Raw genomic sequence first — 15710 nt, 5'->3', positions numbered from 1 at the left:
TTATGATCGTATGTTCACTGTCAAACATGTGAGGTGTGTGCAATTAAGAAGCCACAAGGATCTAAACTTTCTAAATTCCTATTTGTATCAGGTTGGCAGAAACCGGGTAGGTAAAGTTTGCAAGACTGTCAGCCTTAACGTGAAGGCAAAACGGTTATTACCTCATTATTCAGCGGGCTTACCTGGCGTTACTAGTACTGCCGAGCCGTAGTATTCCAAGGAGTACAGGAGGCGGCAGGGGTAATCTCTATACGCTACACTGTTACACGCTGGCGTAGCACTTTGGCCGAATACACTGGCACGTGTAGCGGCATAGCATGGTAGCAATTTAATAAACTATACAAACATTCTAGGCCTTTTATTCACGGTGTTACAAGGCAGACAGTGTCGCACTGTCAAAGTATTTGTTTAGAACACGAGACTGTGCAAATAAAGAGCATTTAATAAAAAAATTACGAAACTCGACAGATGTTTTTCAAATGCTAAATGATAAATCAGTGAAATAAGTGTAAATTTTCTGCCTTTTAAAGTGTTTTGAGCCCCAGACTTCTAAAAGGACAGTCAAGTATCAAATCCTGGGTGCTCTTGATAAGCGTTAATTATTGATATTTGTATTTAGTTCGCCCCAAAAAAGCAAAATAACCACGTCTTGGAATAACAAAACTCTAATTATCGAAGGCAAAATTTTTGCGTTTAAAACTATCATGACAAAGAGAAAATAAAATAGAATTTTGGGAAGAACGGTCGAAAAATATGCACCAAATTGGATAATTTAAATACACATTTAAATATGAAAAATATAATTTTAAAGAAGTAAAATGCGAGTGCAAATGTGTAGAAAACAAGTAAAATATTTATGAATTCATACTCAGATAAGTGAGTATTTTACAAATCGGTGCGATGAAGTGTTTGGCAGTCAACGGGAAGTTCTCCTACTCTTAGTTTCCGACATAACAAATTTAAAATTAAAATTTCTAAATTAAAATCACTAAAAAAATTAAATATCAGTGTAGAATGCTTGGTAGACTAGACGTACTAGATATACCTACGTCGACTGTAGATAAAAACACTGCTAAATTACATTTTAAGCATCCAACAATCTTTCGCGTGATACAAAAAATGAAGGAAATAAAAAAAATCAGATACAGATGGATAAAAGAACAAAAAAGGTAATATTACCAAAAACTTATAACGTAAAACAAAAAGATTTATACGTAATAAACAATTCTATTACAATACAGCCGTAATTATATACAACCGTACCTCACAATACATGTCGATTTTTTAGATTGATTAATATATATTTTTTTTAATTACAGCCTTTATTGTTTGTATTTTATTTGATTTCGTCTCTGTTTTATTTCATTTCAGTTAATAATATATTTTTTATTGCAAATTACTCGAAGCTGACATTATCGTATGATTTATAAGAATACATAATATTATTGTATCAATAAACAAATAAAAAAATTAAAATTTGGTAGGTTGGACGGATGATTCAAAATTTTACCTTTAAATATTATACTTAGCTGAAAAGTTATGAGGAAGTTTACCTCTAAATATTATACTTAGCTGAAAATTTATAAGGAATTTTACCTCTAAATATTTTACTTAGCTGAAAAGTTATGATGAATTTTACCCCTAAATATTATACTTAGCTGAAAAGTTATGAGGAATTTTACCTCTAAATATTATACCTAGCTGAAATTTTACGATGAATTAAACCACGAAATATTATACCTAGCTGACACGTTATGATGAATTTTAAACATACTCTAATCAAAATGGAGCATATTTTTAATCGAGACCATAAATTATCAAATTATCGATGATAAAGTTCAAGTTTCAGTTCTAGTATTACGCAATACATTTATTTAATGTAATGTCGGCTTAAGTTAAATATAAACCGATTACTAATATGATTAATGAATCATAATGGTGTTTTTTACCTGACATAATTAATACTATCTAGGAGGAAGTTGTAATAATGATTAAAAAAAAATCATCCCTTTGTACAGAAATATTATTTATATGAGACTTCGTTCAAAATGAAATAAGTAAGTTTATGATTCAATCAGAAGCCAGTATAAACTCCAAAATAACATTAAACTTACGTTGCAGGGCGATATTGTAAAACCACAAACTTATGTTAGAGTTCAGGAAGAGTGGTACTTAGAGTAATTACATAAGATGGTCGAGCATGTCTTTGTCAACGAGGGGGTTGCTTAATGTTCGCAGATCACACTCGGGGCGAGTTACGAAAAAATCACGTGTGAGAAAGTCATCACATCATCAATCGACTCAATTTTCCATAAATTGGGTTGTTTCATCGTCCGTCAAGAGAAAATTCAACGAAAAATTCACGAAAATGTGATCACCCGAAATCGTCCGGTTAGCGCGATAGTACATTTTTTAAGAATTACACATGGGCAAACGTAACAATTGCGATATGGCAGGCTGTATGTATTACAAAGCACCGATTACTGGTGATAACGACTCGACTATTTTGGCATATAACGAAAAGAAAACTCAACGATTAAAATTTCAGAAATTAACGGTTTTGTGGGAAAAAGTTTAGATTCCTTTACTACGTATAATATTGTCGAAATTTGGTTTTATATCATTGGTTTCAGTGATTGAAAATGACGAAAGAACTGGTCAAAACCTTGAAAAAGTACAAGTTTGTTTTTCATGTCGACCAATGTATCACAAACTATTGACAACTGTAAAAATGTATATTTTTCGATAATTTAACAAACTTTCTTCATGTGATTGACATTTTCGATCAAGTGAGCCAGATACTTGAGTCGAGCCATGTCAAGAGTAGGGATGACAGAAGAGCATGTACGAGACCATGTATGAATATGAATGAGGCAAGGAGTATGTGCCAAGACCGACTTGTTTGGCGGTCCGTCCTCTCTGCTTACCCCTGCGGAAACGGCGGGATGGTTGTATACTATAAAAAATCCATAAAATGTTTTCCAACAATATTCTGGTAAAACTGTAGTCTTCGCAACATTACCTAGTGCAATTAAAATTTAAGAGCTAGTATGCCTAATAAACATTTGAACATATTATATTATATAGTGTGCAAGGAGTATTCAGGATATACGCTACCTTTCTACATAATTTCCTACACTGGCTTCGAGTCACAGAAAGAGTTCGGTTATAAATACAGAATAAAGCACTGAACGGACTGGCACCATCATACTAAGCTGATATCTGCGTGAGGGACAATCGTACCGCTAAGGTCGGTCAAGTCTGGCCTTCGAACAGACTAGTTAAACCCTCACTTATGAATGTTGAATAGTTTGGGATACATTAGCACAAACCTGTAACAGACATTAAAATTTTTAGAAGACAGTTAAAAACAAATTTCTACAACATCAGGTATAAAATATGTGCTCTGAAGAAATCTCAAAGCTTCGAAATAACTGGCCCTAAGTCTTTGAATTAGTTCATCAGAAAATATTTATTAAAGAAAACTGGAGACATGCTTTCTCCTTGCGTTACGTAACTTTTAATTCAAGTCCTTAGCTGTTGAAACAAAAGATTTCTCACATTCTTCGCAAACCCATTAAAACACGAATAGCATACGAATATCAATTTTTCCGTTTAGCGATTATCATGTATATAAAACTATTATCATTTAACTGATCGTATTTTGTAAAAGGGTTCAACACATATATAATTTACATCCATAATAAAAATAACATATTTACCATTTTTCCAAAATTCTGGTTAATGCACGGGCAACGCCTGGTAAGAAACCCATGAAAGTGTTTAATGGGGAAAGAAACCTAGTGATCTATTCAGTATCATAATAGGCAAAAAAAGGTGATTAGAGACTCATTGAAGAACAAGTAAATTTCCATGCGAGGAACTTCAAAACTTAATAAGTTAATATGCAAACAGCACCAAATAATAGTAAGTTACCACTTAAGGAACTCCAAAAAATATTACGAAATTCAGGATAAAAGGCAAAGCCGCATGTTACCAGGAACCAGTCTGATCAGCGAGACATTCAACATTCTTAGTCCCTGGAGTCAGAGTGAAAAGACGCTGTTGTCCAAAGCTCACCACTCCGAACTTAGGAATTAATACAAGTCAGGTTTATACAAGAGCTTATGAAAGTAGACAATAATCTACAACTCTTGGCTGCTTTAATGAAGTTCTTATTCTCTCTCTTGATGGAGTGCGATAAGATCGCTTGCTGAATGTTTGGAACTTTCTGTAAAAGTTTCGGCAGACTTTGGCATTGTTGGGAAGTTTTAAATATGTGACTTATACGTTATTAACCGACTTCCTTCAGGAGTTATAATTTGTTTGCTCCGAGAGTTAGAGTTCTTATAACAAGATACGAAATACACGTGGTTCTTGGCATGCAAATAATAAAAAAATTCGTCATGGTTTGGGTTGAAACATAAACAAATAACGGGTTCATGAGTAGAAAGGAGAGGAGGCTAGATAACCAATGTATGGAATAACCAATGTATCGGAAACACAAACACAAACGTAGAAAATATTTTTATCTAAACATTTTTTAAAAGTAAGTTAATCTTTGGAAGTATACGTTGAAAGAGCTTAACTTCTATGTAAGTGCCAAAGAATAATATTCATGGGAGGTCTCATGCACTTCTTTATGCTCCGAAACTGGAAACTTCTGCCTACAATGCGCCAATAAACAAAGTGACTGCTCATAAACTATTACAAATTAAGAAAGAAAATAGAAGAAAAACCCTGCGCATTTCAGGTTGTGAATAATACCTGGGCGTACAATCGATAGATACTCGTGATTTATAAATAACCTAGTTGAAGTGTACCTAGCCTTGCTGGGGGTTATCCTTAGCCGATAGACATATATCACTGTGGGCTTTTATGTAGGCCTTTTTAAGATACACAATTCCGTGGTACACTATTTTGATACATCTCATGAAGTTTAGCCAGCGTTAGCAATGTTGTACCCGAAAATATATTTTTACGTCTTGATTATAAAACATCAACTTCTCTCTACTTTATGTAAATACAATATGCGTCAATTATATATGTAAACCTTTCGAAAGAAAGTCTCTAAATGATAATGAAAACTCTATCAAAATCAGTTGCATAGTTTAGAAGAAATAAGCGCACAAACAGACATACGTAGATATCGACGTGGAAGAATACATCATCCCGCTAATTGGTGTTTTTGGTAGAATAGTACATCTTCTATAAAAATAAAGAAGTAATTATACTTTAGTTTAATTCAGGACCATCTAAATTATGTAATAGATTGAAGGGAAAACTCACACATCACATATGTATATGTAAAAATATCACCCAGTTACATATAAAACTGTACGAATTTAAGATATGAAAAAAGGATTTACACACACGGACACATTATTTATAAATAACATTACAAGTACATAAAAACTACACAAGAAAACATAATAAATAATACACTTAATCAGTAAAGAATGAAAGTGTTAAAAGAAGTATAGGCCACGAGGGTGTACATATATACGAGTACAATCTCCTTGCCGATAGTCTGAAAACAAAGAATAGAATAATCATGTCTAAGAAAAAAAACTATTTAATCTTAAGAGGAATGGCTGTGCGGACTTTTTCATGCAAAACTTAAATATGGATTTGAGGTCAAAATACCCAACCAAACTACACGAATATTTTTAATCAAACCCTTTCCCTCCACACAGCATCCCCAAAGATGACATAGGCCCTGAGGGAAATTATTTTCTTCAGGGCCTCCTGTGTGGAGTTAATATAAAAATAAAAAATAATTTTAATTAAAAGGTAAATCCAGCACGGATTTGAGCTACTTCATTAATTTGTGTTTTAAATTAAAACATATGGCCCTTAAATAATACATTTTTGATGATTTTAGAAGCACTTAGGCAATTATTTGTGAGTAAATTCGTGGAAATAAAAAAATTAAATTGCTTAAATTCAAATTACAAACGACTAATTTTACGTTAGAACGAAAAATGTAGGATATTAATTAAAATTTCTAAAAAAGCGCCTTTTTGAGACGAATAGAAATAAAACCTCAATTAAAAACAGTTCAGCAATTATATTGACCATTGACATCAACCTCAATTCAAAACAGTTCAGCAGCTATAATGACATCAACCTCAATTACAAACAGTTCAGCAACTATATTGACCATTGATATCAACATCTATAACAAACAGTTCAGCAACTATACTGACATCAACCTCAATTACACACAGTTCAGCAACTATATTGACCATTGATATCAACATCGATTAAAAACAGTTCAGCAACTATATTGACCATTGATATCAACATCAATTACAAACAGTTCAGCAACTATATTGACCATTGATATCAACATCAATTACAAACAGTTCAGCAACTATATTGACCATTGATATCAACATCAATTACAAACAGTTCAGCAACTATATTTTGTTGCATGTCACAAAATAGTAAAACTTATCAATGACGTTTTTACACTTCTAATTTGCTTTATTTCCTATCAACCTTTTTCAGTTGACCCAGCAAACATAACACTATAATGTTACCTCTTGCATATTCATTTGATATTGTTGTTTTTTAGTATTTTTTTAATCTCCAAAATAAACGGTTCCATGTTTACTCAATAGGACGACAATTCACCACACCTTTGAAGTGAAGTGATATGGAGCCCTTAAAAGCGATGAAAAAACTGAATAATAAATCTCACCTGTGTAACTTTTTTAACCTAGTTTTTATTTCACCACTTTTCATGACTTTTTTTAAGGTGAGTTGAATTGTCATTTTGTTGAGTTATTCGGTCACCATTATACGATATATTTTCAAAAACCACCTTTCATTTTATTACAATATAAGCTCTATCGTATGCATTTATGGAAAATATTCACCACCCATGTTTTCAGTTGAATAAAGAAATTATTTGGACAATTATCAACCTTTTAGATTTAAATAACATTGTGTGAAGAAGTTCATTTGTAATAATATAACTTTATTTGATACCTACAACGTTCTAAAAATGTGAGAAAAAGTTACTTCCTTTTATACGCTTTGTATTATACAAAATCACTTAGAAGAAATGGCTCCAATTGATTTTCTAATCCGATACTTAACACAAGAGAACCGAGGATATGAATATAACATACTGCATTTGAAACCTTTCGTTCCCCGGTTGTCACCTAATGGTAAATACGGATTCGAAAATTGTCCTATGTTGGATATAAAGCTGGATACAGTAACATACGTTGTCATGTTACATGTAGGATACAGCGAAAGGTACGTATGTATGTAGTTTCACTGGTGTGCTGAATCGGTCACAGCTGCTACAATAGAAATTGCGCACTAATTGGGAGTCAGTGTGAGACTCCAATTATTTGCGAAGCAATCAAAGTGATATAATATTATAATCTTGACAGTTGGCGCGTAGCAGTTAAATTTTAACAGTTACTTTTGACAAAGCGGTTTTTTTTACATTCCTTATTTAATTATTTGCAAAATAATCACAGATCAACAGGTAAACAGGATTAATAAATAATTATTTAAAACATTAAAATAAAGTACAGATTTGACACCGCTAAATGAATAAATATTTTAATTTAATAATGGTTGTGCTGTGGCGAATGAATTACAATAATTCGGTGAATTTGTGGCTTTGTAAAATAACATGAAAAACGATTGTCGTCTTCGAGGGCTTCGTTCCGTTCTTCCAGCAATTTATTACCAGGACCCCGAGGGGCATTAAAATGCCCTAAGACTATTCAATCCCTCGATGCTTCAGATCTTAACAACAACCTTATCTAGACGTGTTCGGGTAGTTAATATTTACTGTATGAGAATAATAACTGAGAAAATCATGGTTGAATAAATAAAAATAATAACTACCGGTAAATGTACCTAACTATTTATATTGATCTTAGGAATCCTTGTTTGCATTAATAAGGTTAGCAGAAGGTGAACTCTAGTACGGAATAGTTGAATTCACATCAATAGCTGATTTAAATATTATGGCCAGTTGTTTCACAGAAATTCATGTGTGAAAAAGTCATCAAATGGTCATTCAGCGCAATTTTTTTTTTTTTTGACATTTGAAAGGTCCTGGTTAAATGGCAATTCTAGCTATATTTCAGTATTCATTCATCAAATTGTAATAAGCTGACAAGCTTGATAAAATGATACTTGTCCGCTTCTGCTGATCAGAATTTGTTCAAAAGCGGACTTTGAATCGGCATTTCACAGGGACTTCTCAATTGTCAAAAAATCAAAATTGCGCTGAATGGCCAATGTTACATTTGAATTTAACCAATTAGCTACTTATAAGTATGATAAATTTTGAAGATTTAATTTCTACCTCTACGTGACATTATCACATTATCTCCTACTTTTATTCACCTTTCTACGACGACTCTCTTCGTTCTTCTATACAAACTTCAAGCTGGAAAAATTATTTTAATCTGCACCGACTTCCCTTTAAAACAACACTTTTCATGAAAAAATAACGGAAAATGAAATAATTTTTCCCTAATGTTATGCATAGTATAAATTCCTCCCATCTCACCACCAAGTGCATTCAATGACATATAATTGATGACTCTATATAGGAAGTCTTTTATTATTTTCAAACATTTTTTATGCCTTGAAGGGAAACGAAAAATTTCGGAGGGTGTATTGCAAGGGTGCTAAATCGAGCGTCAAAAGCAAGCATTTCATTCAACAAAATATTAGGGGTGAATTTGAAATATACGCCGAACCACTTGTCAAATTCTGTCCCTGGAAACATTCACTTTGCTATTTCTTATGGAAAAACTAAGAGTCTTTAATAACACCTTTTACTGCTTAGCAACTTCTATTATTACATACAAATGAAATAAAATAATTTCAAGGATATAAACCGCACATTCCGTGATTAGATTGAGGTAAGAAAATAAACAAATTAAATCATGAACGACAATAATAATTTCAAACAGTAGTTACATAATGAGATTCGGTCGCATCTGGGAATTAAAACTAAAATAAAGTACCTTGACCCGTATTATATTCAAAGAGAGAACCATGTGGCACAAATATAGCTACGTCACTACGGTTTTGCTCTTCTTTTACTTTTCTGATCCTCTCTCCTATCAAAGGTTGGCCATTATCAAGGCAATCAACCGTGATCTTACTCAAGATAATTTTTATGAAATAAAATAAATCTCGTTTCAAGAAAAAAATTTCAAGCAATCCCGTTTTTAACCGGATTACGAATAATTTTAAAAGATTCTTGATAAACTAGCAATACTTATTTTTTTCCGTGTGTATTTTAACATTATTAAAAAAAGATGTAAGTCCAAATCTAAAAAGCTGATAATGTATCGCATGCATTTTGCTTTCGGTCAAAGAACGGAAACATTTGCGTTTTGCGTACGTTACATTTGTGAGTTCCCTTCAAATATCTTAGGCCCGTCTAATGAGAAGACGCCTATAAAACCATAAATTTATACAACGAGGAAAAAGTTCCATAAACAAATATCATCAATGTACCATTGGTGGTAAGTGTTCGCAATACCCGACAGCGGAGATATATTATTGAAGTGGGAAAAAACTTTCCGTAAAAAAAAACATTTCGGCACTGATTTACGAAATGTGGCTATTTATCATGAGCGCTCTCTTCAAGACGGCAAATGAAGCTATCAATTATTATGACGATGTAAAAAATACCAAATATTGTTTTTACCAAAAATTTATATTATAATTTTCAAGTTTACAAGAAAAGATATGCAAGTTGGCTACTTCTTTAACTGAAATATATGATGTTTATTAAATATTTTAAAATATGGCAACTTGTTTTTTTCTGAAAATGGACATAATTTCATAAATCATGAAGGAAGACGTGAGTCGCGTGCTGAATCCATTCGATAAAAATATTAAAACAAAAATCCGCTATGCAAATTTCAGCTTACCATGGATCAGATTTTAAATTACCGAACCTTAATTTTCCGTTTTTCTTTGTCCATCTGTTTATATATTTATTATTTTTACTATAAAACATTGATATTGCTACAATATGGTAGTTATGGTCAAATCTTATTTTGTTTTTAGTGAAGATAATGACCTAACATGTAGAGGTGTTTATGTTTATATGATTGATGATTCAGTAGTAATTAATTCTGTGCAGATCTTCTTTTAATTTTTAGCAGTCAATAATATAATTAATAGGAAGGAATATTTTCATATCATCGGCGAAAAGAAGAACACTCGCATAGTTAAATCGTTTTATAATGTCGATGAAAATTGTAAACAGCCATTGTTCCAGATGAGATCCTTGGGGCACACCTGTAGGTGATTCGAAAAAAATCGTCGAGCAAATATATTTACATATCATTCTATAACACAAGAGAGACAGGAGATGAAACCTACAAAACATGATAAAGTCCCACCTTGTTGGAAATGCATTAATGATTGGTTATAATAACGGAAATTAACGTACAGAAGAAATTAATATCATTGAATATTGACAAAAAAGGCGGAGAAACATGCTTAATATTGAATAAAATCAATAAGTTCATAGATTTATGAATAAAGAAATACAGGAAAATATTTGAGTTTTGTTTTACAATAGAAATTTAAACGGGAAACGAGACATTGCAAGGAAAATGTGAGATTAACGTAAACATATCAGCAAATTTGGAAAAAGAAATTTAATAAATTTTACGTGGTTTTCCAGCTGTTAAGAATTCGAATGTAAACAAAATGTTGAAGCAGGTCAGGTTTTTCAATACAATTTTGTAAAAATAAGTAACAACAGGCAATGAAACACGTACCTAGCAAGTAGATATTTAGGTTCTCGATACCAATCAATGATGAGATTGTAGCAGTTCACTTTCGCCCCGCTGTTTATGAGATGTTTATGGTAATTCTATCCACAATTCTATCTGCAGACCGCCTACTTGTTTATGGAACTCTCGGTCTATGGTTGATTGCAGCAGCAGCGTGACTGACGTTCTCCGGTAAAACCAGTACCAAACGGGCAACGGTGGAGCAAACATAGGACAACGGGAAGGATTGGAGCGACTGATCCAGACGACAGACATTACGGAAGATTTTGGTGGCTGATTAGCTAGCTGTTGTAATCGCTGGTCATCATGTAAACCTTTATAAATTTTGCAGTTCTAATCTAAGAGCTGCACGGCGCCCTTTTGAGAAACACGTCAGACGTTAATCCTTTGTAATCGTTTGTCACTAATTTAACTTATAAATTGCTACATTAAATTCCAACTCTGCTAGTGATCTTCATTTCGCTGCGATAATGTAATCCATGCTAAACTGTGTCTCATGTTTCTAATTGTTATTTAATAAATATTGTTAACTTCATCTTTCTTTTATTCTTTAACAATGCAATCCTTTGTGATAGTAAATCTAATCTGTTACAATGATGCCGCAATCGCCCGTTTGTCATCTCATAATTTGATAATTATCATTTACCATTGCTTGGTAAAGATAAAATTATTACAATGGCGTTCAACGTGGTTAATTTAAGTTGACTCAATAATAATCTAGCTCGCAATAATAAAACCAAACGTTTGTCTATTATGTGTATTGTATATAATAATATTTATACAAGAATCCTATGTACGTAGATATCAAAGTATTTTAAATAAAATGCGAAACAATAATTTATTTTTTGAAAATCGATACGCCACTGCACATTCTAAAAGTTTAATGAAAAGAATTGAACATTCACATATTGTATTCTAGTCATGAGCTTTGCAATAATACGGCGCAATAATCGCACGAGGTCCATGAGAGAAATATCCGGCACGTCACTGACATAAACGTGACAATCCAACAATAGAATATGAAATGTGAAAAGAGCATTTATATTATTTTATTGATATTACCTACCCTATTGTAAAGTTACGATTATTTATTTATTTAAAATTATGAAACAGTTTTAATTTAACTCCAAAAAAATAATATACAACCAAGACAATGATTGTGAATCTGTGGAAAACCAAATATGATTTAAGATTTTCACGGCCAAAAGTATTTTTGTTATTTGTTTTTGGGGTGTTATGCCGTGTTGCGCTAACTCCTTCTTTAGCCAACGTTTAGGACACTGCAATGCTGTCCGAAACGTTGGCTAAAGAAGGAGTTAGCGCAACACGGCATAACATCCCAAAAACAAATAACAAAAAACTGTGGAAAACCATTTAAGAACGTATTTAAGAGTTTATAAAACTGAACAGAAAATGCTCATTCATAGTAATTTGAAGAAAACTGGAGTTGTCAATTTATATAAGATCTTTTGTCTTCTAGGTCCCGGACAGTCCAATAAAATTGATAATCTGTTCAAAAGAGTTTTTGAATATTAAAAATGTCAGCACACTACGAGTATGTGTATCAACCGAGTTGAAATAAAATTGATATAACTTCAGGTACACCCAGACACACACAAAACGCTTCTATCGGTTTATCTCTTCAGTAATATTTGGGCTTTGACAAGTTTGAACTTTTTATGTGGACTCCGCACAAGATTCCCAGCTACTCTCAAACGTCTGGAGCCAGTGAAACTATGGCATCCCCAATTGGGATATGTTGTGAGGCTGAATGTAGGGGGGACTTAAAGGAGACGGAAAGGAAAGGTGGTGAAGTACCTAGCTATTCAGATCTGGTCACCAAACAATCAATTAAAATATGACTACTATAATACGGGCATAGGCCTCGTATAGTGGTTGTAAAGACAACAAAAAATTCATCATTCATATTCATAATTTAATTTTTTATGAATAAGGAAACATAAAAAATATATATCTTAATAGTGGTCCTTTAAATGATACATATTTACATCATTTACTGCATAATACAGTGACAACAGAAGGTTTTTATTTTTAAAACATCAACAACAAAAAAATAAAAAATAAATTTGGTTCACAACATATCTACAATAAAACAACAAATATACGCAATCGCTCTTTAAATATGCTACATAAAAATTTCATTCAGGTATCTCTTGAACACAGGCAAACTTATATTAAATTTGTCGATATTTGAGGTGAATTTGTTTCCAATTTTGTAAAAGCGAAAAATAGTACTGAAGTTATTGTTGCAGAATAATATATTTTGCCTAGTTGCTCGAGTAGGTACTATGAAATCTATGAGTTACAGGAGTTCACAACAGTCTAGTTTGGAGTGAAATCTTAAATAAAAAAGTTAGGTCATTTATTTTTTTTCTATTTTCTAGGGAATGTATTTTAAGTGTATTTAGTAAGAATGTATAGTTTATGTGTTGAATAGGTATGTGTGATTTGAAGTTAATTAATGGTAAAAATTTGTGCTGCACACATTCAATATTTTTTATATGAATCTGGTAGTATGGGAACCACACTATTGAATTGTATTCTAACAAGCTGAGTACTAGCGACATATACACGATTTTTATAACCTCCAACGAGTCGAAGTCTTTTATGGATTTTGATTATAAATCCCAGTGTCTTCATACCTTTGTTAGTTATTTGTAATAATTGATTTAAACTTTTTAATTTAGTGTCAAACATAACTCCAAGGCTACGAATTTTATTTTTTTAAGATTTCGCTCGCTATTGTGTATGTGAATAATAGTGAGGCACTTGTTCGTCAAAATGTTAATGTCTTACATTTATCGATATTTAGGAATAAGTTGTTAGCTATACAACAATTACGCAATTTATCGATGTTTGATTGTAAGATTAGGCAGTAGTTTATATTAGATATTTTTTTGTATAATTTGATGTCATCGGCAAAAAGCAGAACTTCTACATCGTCAAAATAATTTATGATATTATTTATAAATATATGAAAGAGAATGGGGCCGAGGTGACTCCCTTGCGGTAGGCCACTATTTGCATGAAATAACTTAGAATTGGAATATTTAATTTTGACAAATAAAATTCTGTTAGACAAGTAACTCGAGAACCAATCCAACAACTTGCCTCTCATTCCCAATGCATACAGTATACTAAATAATTTATGGGATACTTTGTCGAAAACTTTTGAAAAGTCTGTATAGATACTGTCCACTTGTTTTTTGTTGAAAAAAGATTCCATAATATAGTTGTGGTAGAGTAGCAGGTTAGTAGCAGTTGAACTTCCAGTAACGAATCCATGTTGGTTTTTATCAATTACTTTGAGTATGATGGATAATTTAAATTGAACAAGGGATTATTTTTACAAACAATAATTATTATCCTGAAACACTCATCCACATTGAAAAATCTCCTGATAAAAGATACATGACGCCAACGGGACTTGAACCCGTGTCCTTTCGATTGTGTATTGACCCTTTGTGCTATGCATAAAAAATCTTGTCTTAAACATTAGTTTACCAAAAAAATAATAATTAACAAGGGATTCAAAATTTTTTGAAAGTGTTGATTGTATACATATAGGACGGTAGTTTTTTTATGTGTGTGTCATCACCTTTTTTGAAAATAGGGGTAATAAAACTATATTTCCAACGGGTTGGAAATAATTCATCTTAATATTTTAAAACTTACTTTGTAAAAAGAGATTTTTCCTACAATAATGAAATTGGCACAATCGAAAGAGCAAGAGGAATTTGATAAAATAGCATTGATTCATACCTCAGGTTCATCATTCAGCTTTTGGTGGTGGTCAACACTCGCGTTAAGGGATCTCTTGTGTACGTGATTGTGTTTTAGCAAGTAAAATCCTTTCAATGCTCCAATCTGTAATACAAAAAGAAAAATAATACATGAGTATAAGAATAAATTTATCATTTTATGACTTTTAAAAATGGTAGAAACGACGAAATGAGGAATGGCGAATTACAGATGCATTGTTTACACTAGTACAGTAGACCTCGCGTAGTACGAACTCTGGCGGAGTAAAAAGGTACTATCCAACACGGTTACTATCTTATATATATCTTTTATCTATGCTTAAAATATAACAGACGAAATGCAAAGGGCTCAAGTTAAAATAAGACATCACTTCGCTCAGCCAATAAGATCATGTTTCAAACTTTTTATAATTATCTTCAAATTTCATTTGATCTAAGTGCCAATAATTGATGCCCCTTTCTCAATAATGAATAAATTTTGCGTAGGCAAGAAAAATGCTGTTTCCTACTGATGTTTAGGAAGGATATCACATTCGGAAGAATATATATTTGCACCTTTACACACAATCCTAAAATTCGCCTCAACTCTAATTGTATGACCGACACGATGACTACAGGACATTTTTGTCAGTAAAAAAAATTCAAACCGCTAAAATGATTAAATAGTGAAATATCAGCTAAGAAACTTAATATTAGGCGATGAAACGAATATATGCCATTAGCAAAAGACACGTTATTTTATAGATTGTTATTATCGTTTCGTATTTATGAAAAACGGTGACGTAAAACTCTTTAATCTCACAGAATTTAGTTCAGTTTAATTTGTTTCAAAGAGTAAGTCGGATATGAATTAAGTTAGACACCCTTTGACAAAAAAATAAACAAAGAACCGAGGGCATAATGCGGTTCGGGCTTGTTAGAAAAGTGGAAAAGTTTTCTAATTACAAGATAACTCAACCGGAGTTCCTGTATTCCATTTCCACGTCAGGCAAACTCTTCCTGGGAGCCGATTCAGCCATTTTGATTTAGGGAGCTACTAAACATGAAAGACGTAAAAAAATCTGATTAATATCATTCATAAAATGTAACATTTAATTTACAAATACTGGTAACTTCAATAAAT

At 32.2% G+C, this 15710-nt stretch overlaps 1 protein-coding gene across 1 annotated transcript in view; it reads right to left on the bottom strand.

Annotated features, from left to right (window-relative positions):
- Fur2 (furin-like protease 2) overlaps positions 1-14744 on the bottom strand; it is a 116995-nt gene extending 102251 nt beyond the window's left edge. The window contains exon 1 of the mRNA XM_089643730.1: positions 14589-14744. Coding sequence (XP_089499856.1) covers positions 14589-14744 — 156 coding nt within the window. The remainder of the gene's footprint in view (positions 1-14588) is intronic.
- Positions 14745-15710: the final 966 nt, after the last annotated feature.

This window comes from Hesperophylax consimilis, chromosome 2 (genome assembly GCF_061612785.1).
Source record: "Hesperophylax consimilis isolate HC1 chromosome 2, BYU_Hcon_1.0, whole genome shotgun sequence".
NCBI classification, from domain to species: Eukaryota; Metazoa; Arthropoda; class Insecta; order Trichoptera; family Limnephilidae; genus Hesperophylax; species Hesperophylax consimilis.
This window is presented reverse-complemented; position numbering and strand designations above follow the sequence as displayed.